The 9,588-nt window shown below is 42.6% G+C and overlaps 2 protein-coding genes across 2 annotated transcripts; both read left to right on the forward strand.

The window, feature by feature from the left end:
- Positions 1-257: 257 nt before the first annotated feature.
- LOC139704995 (apolipoprotein F-like) lies at positions 258-1,022 on the forward strand. Its single transcript, XM_071609164.1, has one exon. It carries the CDS (start codon positions 258-260, stop codon positions 1,020-1,022), a length of 765 nt encoding a protein of 254 aa, XP_071465265.1.
- Positions 1,023-7,553: 6,531 nt separating this feature from the next.
- On the forward strand, positions 7,554-8,486 carry LOC114086227 (apolipoprotein F). The gene has a single exon (XM_034635788.2). The coding sequence runs from the start codon at positions 7,563-7,565 to the stop codon at positions 8,484-8,486; it is 924 nt and encodes a 307-aa protein (XP_034491679.1). The 5' UTR covers positions 7,554-7,562.
- The last annotated feature ends 1,102 nt before the right edge of the window (positions 8,487-9,588 follow it).

Consider the following 9,588-nt stretch of genomic DNA (forward strand, 5'->3'; position numbering starts at 1 on the left):
ACTAGAGAAACCGTGAGGTGCCGGACGTGTTTGGACCAACTCATTTCTCTGGCTGTTTCTTTCCAGAACAGGTAAAGGGTCTCCTATAACTTGTAGAAGTGGGAGGTGAAGCTATATCTAGGGTAACTGAAATTTGTAAGGCTAAGACACTTCCTTAGCTTGTTGTCTAAGTCTTGATATCTCTTCCTCCTGGGCCTCTCTCCACATCCCTACCTGAGCACTGCATCTTTCCAACAGGGCTGATCCACTGAGCCACTATGACCCAAACCATGCTATTCCTTTGCTGTGTCTTCCTGTCCTCAGTGGCTGGCTTTCCAAGAAGAACCCAGAATGAGGCCCTGAAGCTCCAGCCATCTTTCACAGAGACTGAGCACCCAACACAAGAGCTCTCCAGCCAGCTTCCTGTCCCAGATCCCAGCACCTGCCAGGATCTCTTGCACACAGTCCCGTCCTTAGCCCCTCTGCCTGAGCACCTGTCTAATTTAGCTCTGAGCGTGGTCCTGGAGGACGTTGGCTGCCCAGCTGAGGCTCACTATCTGCAGCTTCAGCTTATTAGGGTGGGAGGAAAGGACCTCACTGAAACCCTCATCCATGAGAGCCAAAAGCATACTCAGGAAGAAAGAACTGGCAATAATGAGGCCATTCTGAGGGATTTGGGGGGAGTGTCAGGGGAGCTGAGGAGGGTCCAACGCTCAGTTACCCTGCCTGAGGTATGTGCCTCTGGCCATGGGTGGATGATGTATGAGACAGCAGCACTGATGATTAAATTTGCTGAGAAACTCCCTTCCACTGAGTTGGTAAGAGAGTTCAAGTCTGCTGCCATCACTGTTACCGAGAAGTGCACAGATGAGTCCTGGGAGTATTTAGAGGAAATAACCAAAAGGCTGATAAAAAGCCCAGACATTAAGGATGTCACACTTCCTATAGAAGATGAGATATACTTTTTTGTTCAAATGACAATCCTTCTGAAACGTATTATTTTAGGCTTGCTCCAGAATTTTTTTCAGGCTCACTTTGGGTAGGGAAGCCCTTCAAGTCATCACATTTACTTTTTCTAATGTCTCTCATAGACCTGCATAAAAGTATTGTGCACAGTAGGTAGTTCGAAATGTTGGGGACAGCTTATGTATGTCTTCTTTTGATCCAAGCGCTGAAACACTTGTGACCATGAGCAGCTTTACTTCTCAGTAGGTACTAGCTCATTTCTTCTTTCAATTTCTCTTTCAGTAGTCAAAATACTTGTGACTATTGTAATTTCTTCCATTGATCTGCCTTGTTCTTTCTAATTCCTGAACTGAATGCTGTGGCTTGCTTATGTTAAATTTTTAAACTGAAAAGACAAATAAAAAGCTGCTGCCATATCAGAGTCAGTTTTGGGATCTTTCTTGACTAGGCCACTATGATTCCTTTTGTGACCTGGAGATGGAATATGGCAAGGTCATGTAGGAAATGCCAGTGTCCTTTGAGGCTGAATGCTTGAGCAGTCAGTTCAAATGGGCAAATATTTGTAGAGATTGTGTCCCTTACTGATCTTTCATCACCGAAAGCACCTCTCTTCCCTCTTCATGGGACAGGGAACTGGGCAGTATCAGCAACTCCAAAAGCTTTCTCACTTCTAACTGGAACATATGGTAATTTGGGACCCCATAATTATGTGGAAGTGAAACAGAGGAAATCTTTGGTGATCTGGAATGCAGAGACCAAGGAGAACAACTAAGTCCTATTGTCATTTCTTTGACCCAACTTAAAAAGGAATAGGAGCTGAAGGGCTGGGGATGTGGCTCAAGTGGTAGCGTGCTCACCTGGCATGCCCAGGGCGCTGGGTTCAATCCTCAGCACCACATAAAAATTAAAAAAAAAAAGATGTTGTGTCCACAGAAAACTAAAAAATAAGTATTAAAAAAAATAAAAATCATCTTAAAAAAATAAAAAGGAATAGGAGCTGAGGGTCAAAGGGTGAGATGTCCTTTAATGGAGCCCTGGATTCTTTTCAGAGCACAGCAGGAAAATAATTCCCATTCTAGCATAGTCTGATCCAGAGAGACATCATTTAAGACCAAACATGACCTGCTCCTGTCTCCTCCTATACTCTGTAGGTGTCATTTCATGTGGTGATCTGGTGATCTGTCATTTCAGCCCAAGAGTTGGTTGGTGCCTTTTACCTCACATCTGTAGCGGTGGCAGGGAGGCTGCTTGATTATGCTGGATCCTGTTCTCAAAGGCCTTATCTAGCTTCAAAGCTTCAGTCACTTAATCCTTCTATCAGGGATCCTGATAGACTTGCCACTGACCCTGGAGCAGGTTGACTACCAGCCCAACTTCTGGACCCGATAGCTTCATCTAAGGCTCTTACAATTTTCTTCAACCAAATACAAGTCACCACTAGGACAAAAGCATAAATCCATGACTTAATTATTGTTCCTGAGAGTCCTATGCTTTATACAAAAAGACTAGGCACAGAAGGGACATGTAGTAATTTTTGACAAGCTGTAGGTGTGGTGTTATAATCAATGAACCAGCTAGTTTAATAGCTATAAAACAGGCAATTCTTAAAAAACTGAATAATTAACAATTATTACCAATATCCAGATACAGTGGTGCATGCCTATAGTCCCAGCTATTTAGGAGGCTGAGACAAGAGGATCAAGTGAGCCCAGGAATTTGAAACCAGTCTGAGTAACTCAGGGAGAACTTATTTCTTTTTTAAAAAATGTAGGGGGAGGATTACATATGCCTGTAATCCCAATGGTTTTGGAGGCTGAGACAGGAGGATTGCCAAATCAAAGGGCCTTAGCAATTTAGCAAGGACCTAAGCAACTTAGCAAGACCCTGTTTCAAAATAAAAAAGGACTGGGGATATGTCTCATCAGTTAAGTGCCTCTAGGTTCAATCTCTAGTAACCCCCCAAATAATAATAATCCCACAGCACTACAAAAAGAATCACCAATTCCCTTCTCCAGATATAATACAAAATAGAATATATTCAACTATGATTTTGGCAGCCTGAATTACCCATACTGGTGGCGGGAATTCTTTTTACCTAATAACAGACACAAAAAAAAATTTTGATAAAATTGTGTGACTCCTTAAATCACATATATGCTTACCTTATTCTGCTAGGCTCTGGGCACTACAACAAGTTTAAATTTACCAAACAAAAATCAGATGCCCTAGATGCTAAAAGGGAGAGATGTGGAGAAAGCCACACAGTCCTGCAAGTCTTTTGAGATACGATAATGCATAAATATGAAAATCAGAGGTAACAAATCATAACAGTCCTTGTGGAAATTCCAGAATGACAGTGATCTTCTGATTGAAGAAAAGAGGAGGAATCTGGGGGTATATCATAATAGGATCAGTTACAATCTTAGGGACTATATGATTATCAGACCTCTACTGTCCAACAGAATTTTAGAATGCAATGGAAATATTCTATGTCGGCACTGTTCAATATCTTCTGAACACATATCTTCTGAACCCTTTAAATATTACTAATGTGACTGAGGACTTTGATTTTATTTATTTTTATTTTCCTTTTAAAGTTTATTATTTAAATATCTATCTATCTATCTATTTAGTTGTAGTTGGACAAGATACCTTTATTTTATTTATTTATTTTTATGTGGTGCTGAGGATCAAACCCAACACCTCTCTACCGCTGAGCCACAACCCCAGCCCAAGAGTTGGTTGGTGCCTTTTCCCTCACATCTGGAGCGGTGGCTCCACCGATCTACCGCTGAGCCACAACCCCAGCCCCCTATAATTATTATTACTTTGTATTCTTGGTAATACATAATAATGTCTCTAAGTGTTTCAAACTGAATTTTGCCTCCCCACCCCCAAATTCGTAAGTTGAAGCTTTAACACCCAATATGACTGTATTTGGATATATAGCCTTTAAGCTATGTATCTGTATATAACTCTATATATTCAGATCATGAATTCAGATCATAAAGTTAAGTGAGGTCATAAGTGGGGGACCCTAAACCAATAGGACCCTGTTGAAGTTGAAGCAGGAGGATTGCAAGTTCAAAGTCAGCCTCAGCAATTTAGCAAAGTCCTCAGCAATTTAGCAAAACTCTATCTCAAAATGAAATATGAAAAAGACTGAGGATGTGGCTCAGTGATTAAGCGCCCCTGGGTTCAATCCTTAGTACAAAAAAAAAAAAAATGATCACCAGCTATTCTGTCCTACCTTTCTGACCCTCCAGAAGATACAGAGGACCTTTCCTACTCAATTATAGGTCTAATGTAAAACCTTAGAAAAACAAAAATACAGGCCTGGACCAGCAAAGCCAAAAGGGGAAAGGTCAGTTTGTCAATATGGGGCAAAGATGAGAAGAGCAAAGTCTAGGCCAGGAAAAGATGCATAAATATTTGCAAATGCTATATCTTTCACTCTTTTGGAAGTCATCTGCTCTCCAGCTTCCTTATGATTCTGGCTGGAGTAAGGGAGGAGAAAGAATTAAAAACAACAGTGATTCAGATTATGAAGATATCAAAGCAAATGAAATGTTTGGACCACCTTCTTCCTCTAGCACTTTTCTTCCTCAAACCAGTGAGGGTCTCCCACAACTTGTAAGAGTGAAGAGGAAGCTTATGTCCAGGGTAACTGAAGTTTGTAAGAGCTAAGATACTTCCCAGCTCTGACCAGTCTTGATATCTCTTCAACATGGCCCTCTCCCCACATCCCCACCTGAGCACTGCTTCTTTACAACAGGGCTGATCCACTGAGCCACTATGACCTAAGCCATGCTATTCCTTTGCTGTGTCTTCCTGTCCCCAGTGGCTGGCTTTCCAAGAAGTACCCAGAATGAGGTCCTGAAGCTCCAGGCATCTTTCACAGAGACTGAGCACCCAACACAGGAGCTCTCCAGCCAGCTTCCTGTCCCAGATCCCAGCACCTCTTGCACACAGATCTCTTGCACACAGCCCCCTTCTTAGCCCCTCTGCCTGAGTACCTGTCCAATTTAGCTCTAAGGGTGGCTTGGAGGAGGTTGATTGCCCAACTGAGACCCACTATCTGCAGCTTCAGCTTATTAGGGTGGGAGAAAAGGACCTCACTGAAACCCTCAACCTTGAGAGTCAGAAGCATAAAGAGGAGGAAGGGATTGACAGATAGTACTAAGTACTAGTTGAACTAATACTAATATATTTGTTAATCTTAATGATGTAGTGGTCCCTCAGGGAAGCTGGAATGAACTCAGCACTCATCTACTCACTCTGAGGAAAGTATTGATAATGGTAAATATTTTGGGTTGGTCCGTCTACCAGTATGCTCAGATGGTGATTGAATCTGCTGGGAAGCCTTCTCCCATATGGTTAGCATCACAGTTCAAAGCTTTTGCTAGAACTGCAAGTGTGAGTCTTGGGAGCATATTGAATAATTAGACAAAAAGCTGAAGAATCAGACTGAGGATATAGCTTATTTAGTAGAGTGCTTGCCTTGCATGCATAAGGCCCTGAGTTTAATCCCCAGCATCACATACACACACACACAGAAAAAAAAAAAAAAAACCCTGAAGAATTCCCTATTAATTAAGAATCTTTCAGGGATGGGGGTGTAGCTCAGTGGTAGATTGCATCAAGTTCCATCCTCAGCACTACATAAAAACATAAATAAAGGTATTGTGTTGATCTACCACTAAAAAAAATTTTAAAGAAACTTTCATGTTCATAAACAATGATAATATAATGTACCAAATATTCCGTAACTATTCTGAAGTGCTGTATGAGGAAAGTGATTCAGGAATCATGTAAGCTTACTTCAGATATTCTATACCATATAGTGGAGAAGTTTTACCCACGACTATGTTCATGGGATTCAGTAGGTCATTAGACGTGTTGGAGATTGTTTAGGACAGATGCATTTTCTTTATTTCATCCCTGTGCAAACATACATATGACTCGCATTATTCTTGCCCCTCCCCACTTACTAGGTCTCAGCCCTTATTTATTTATTTATCTTTTTATTTATTTATTTTTTCAGTACTGAGTATTGAACCCAGGAGTGCCTTACCACTGAGCTACATCAATGACCAGCACTTTTTTAAAAATTGTTGTTTTTGAGCTGGGCATGGTGGCACATGCCTGTAATTGCAGCTGCTTGGAAGGCTGAGGCAGGAGGATCGTGAGTTCAAAGCCAACCTCAACAATGGCTAGGTGCTGAGCAATTCAGTGAGGCCCTATCTCTAAATAAAATACAAAATAGGGCTAGGGATGTGGGTCTGTGGTTGAATACTCCTGAGTTCAGTCCCCAGTTCCAAAAAAAAAAAAAGTTGTTTTTGAGACAGGATTTTACTAAGTTGTGAGACTGGTCTTGAACTTATGCTCCTTCTGCCTCAGCCTCCCAAGTCGCTGTGATTACAGGTGTGTGCTACCACAACAGACTTCTCAGCCCTTATTTCTCATCCCATTTTGCCCCTCTGCTTTCTTTCAATCATCAAATATTATGCATTTAATACATACAAGGAATAAGAGGTATTTTAATCTTTATTAATAAATTCATCTCCCCTTTCCTTCCTTCCTTCCATCCTTTCTTGACTGAACCCAGGGGCACTCTACCACTAAGCTACATCCCCAGACCTTTTTACTTTTTATTTTGAGACAGGGTTTTGCTAGGTTGCCCAATCTGGCCTTGAACTTGGAGTCCTCCTGCCTCAGTCTCCCAAGGAGCTGAGATCAAAGTGGCTTACTACCCCACCTGGCTCCCTCATTCTTTCTAAAACCCCAACTAGATGCTAGAGCTTGCTGATTTATTTTAAAACTGAAAAGAGAAATAAAATGAAAGACTTATGAACATCTAATCTCTCCTGATTCTGAATCTTCCTGGTTTCTATCATGAACTGAGTGGCAATTTGGCAGGACATATAGGGAATGTCAAAGGACAAGGTCTTAGGAATTGAGGTTGAATGTGTGACAAGTGGAAAGGTCTGAACACCCAGTACAAATGGACAAATATTTGCAGATATTACACCCCTTACTGATCACAGGGTAAAACAAATATCTCCTTTCCTCCTGGGACAGAGAACTGGGCAGAGCAGGACTGAGAAGCAACCAAACCTTCCAAGGCAGTGTCACTTCTCAATAGCTGGATTGTGTGGTAATTTGGGGCCTCTAAAAGTGGGTGGAAATAAAACAAAGGAATTCCCTGTGACCTGAAAATGGGAGAAACCAGGTGGGAGCAACTGGGCTGCATTTCCCATTTCCTAAGCCCTGAATTGAAAAGAATAGAGGCTTTAGCCTGGCAAGGTGGCACAAGACTGTAATTCTAACTATCTGAGACTGAGGAAGGAGGATTGCATGTTCCTAAGCCAGTATTGGTAAGATTGTATCACAAAATAAAAAGGACTGGGGATGCAGCTCAGTTGCAGACCTCCACTAAATTCAATCCCCTGGTATCTCAGGAGAACATTTTTTTAAAAAGGAACAGAAGTATGGAGGTAGGTGATAGATGATGTATGTGTCCTTTGAGTCTTGGGCTCCTTTCAGACTATAGCCCTTAGAGAAATGGTTTATTATGTTTTGGATTTCTCCCTTTTCCAGGGTACTCTGCTTCAGACATGTATAGCTTCAGATTCATCATGATACCAGTTGAGCTTCTTCTTTGCTACCACCTGCTGCATTCTGTGGATGCCATTTCATATAGAAAGCAGACAAATGTCTCCATGCACCTTTCCTCATCCTTGGGATCCCCTCCACTCTTCTCAGGCTCCTTGTCTTGCCAGAATCTACATCCAAAGTCTCTACCTGGTTTTGCCCACATGGCCCCTCTATCCAAGTTCCTAGTAGGCCTGGCTCTAAGGAACGCCTTGGAGGAAGCTGGCTGCCAACCTGATGCCTGGGCCCTGCAGCTTCAGCTCTACCACTGGGGTGGTGTGAATGCGACAGAGGGCCTCATTCACCATCTTCAAGGGCTCCAGAAAGGCAGAAGTACAGACAGCAGAGTGTCAGTGGAAACCCTTTCCTCTGTTCTGCAACTGTTAGCCAGGGAGCAGCCAGGGCAAAAGAGGGTGAGGCGCTCCTTCTCCACTAAGGACTGTGAGAATGAGCAGGAACAAGGTGTGCATAATGTCATCCGTCTATTGCCAGGAGTGGGAACCTACTATAACCTGGGCACAGCTCTCTACTATGCCATTCAGAATTGCTCTGACAAGGCCAAGGAACGAGGTCAAGATGGAGCCCTAGATCTGGGTTATGACCTTCTGATGACCATGGCAGGACTGTCAGGAGGGCCCACAGGTCTAGTGATCAGTGCTGCACTTAAACCAGCATTAAAGGCTGGTGTACAGCAACTGATCCAGTATTATTATGAAGAGAAAGAGACAAACATCCCTCAGCCAGAGACCAGCAAGGAGGGCTTGTGGAGCACCTCAGATGTGAGTGACTTGGAAGAAACAACTACCATGTCTCCTTTGGTGTCAGAAGTAGTAAGTCCAGGGCTGGGGATGTGGCACAGTGGTAAAGTGCTTTTCTGGTATGGGTGAGGCTTTGGATTCAATCCCCAGTACCAAAATAAGAAAGAGAAAGTAGTAAATCCAGCTCCCCACTGGGGGTGGAACTTATTCAAGAGATGCGCTTAGATCTTGGTGTTGGAAGTTTTAGGATAGAAAAGTTGTTAACCACAGAATGAATAAATTGAAGATTCTGACATACTGTATCTGCGTGTGCTTAAAAATCCCTGAGGAGGGGCAAGGGATCCAAATCTCCTGATTTTTTATTCAGGAGGAAGATAACTCTATCAAATACAAGGAACTTAAAAGTTTGGGGTTTGAGGGCTGGGATTGTGGCTTAGGGGTAGAGTGCTCTCCTAGCACATGCGAGGCCCTGGGTTTGATCCTCAGCACCACATAAAAATAAATAAAATAAAGATATTGGGCTAGGGATGTGGCTCAAGCGGTAGCGCGCTGGCCTGGCATGCGTAGGACCCGGGTTCCATCCTCAGCACCACAAACAAACAAAGATGTTGTGTCCGTGGAAAAAACTAAGATATAAATATTTTTTAAAAAATTTCTCTCTCTCTCTCTCTCTTAAAAAAAAAAGATATTGTGTCCAACTACAACTAAAAAATAAATATTAAAAAAAAAAAGTTTGGGGTTTGGAATTAGAAGATAGTCTTGAATCCAAGCTCCATTTGTTATTGCCTGCTGATCACTGAATAAGTAGTCTCTTTCTCGAAGTTCGTTTTAAAAATTTCTAAAGTGGGGATAATGATTTATTTTCACCTGAAAGTGTTGTTGTGGAAATTAAAAACAATACCAAGAACCTAAAGTGTTTATCTCTCTACCCTCAATAAATAATAACAACTATTTCTCCTTACCGCAAGCCTCTCCTTTCTATCCTAAAGTATCGAAGTTCTAGTCCCACCTCTTCCCCTCAAGCCCCGAGCGCTTCCACGGTTAAGTCAGTTTCGATTCCGGGTGGAGGGAGATTCGGGTTCTCGAAAGTCAGCTGTTTCAGTGCTGGGCTAGTCCAACAATTGGACTCCTCCCCTCGCAGGATTCCTCACCAATCACTGGAGCTGGAGGTGTGGCTTGGGCAAAGTTTGTCCCGCCCATTGCAGAGGGCGGAGATGTGATGGCACCAACC

The sequence above is a fragment of the Marmota flaviventris genome, chromosome 3 (genome assembly GCF_047511675.1).
Source record: "Marmota flaviventris isolate mMarFla1 chromosome 3, mMarFla1.hap1, whole genome shotgun sequence".
In the NCBI taxonomy this organism is placed as follows: domain Eukaryota; kingdom Metazoa; phylum Chordata; class Mammalia; order Rodentia; family Sciuridae; genus Marmota; species Marmota flaviventris.

What these genes read in the sequence shown, in the direction of transcription:
- LOC139704995 (XM_071609164.1), top strand. Translation starts at nt 258, where the DNA reads ATGACCCAAACCATGCTATTCCTTTGCTGTGTCTTCCTGTCCTCAGTG.
- LOC114086227 (XM_034635788.2), top strand. Translation starts at nt 7,563, where the DNA reads ATGTATAGCTTCAGATTCATCATGATACCAGTTGAGCTTCTTCTTTGC.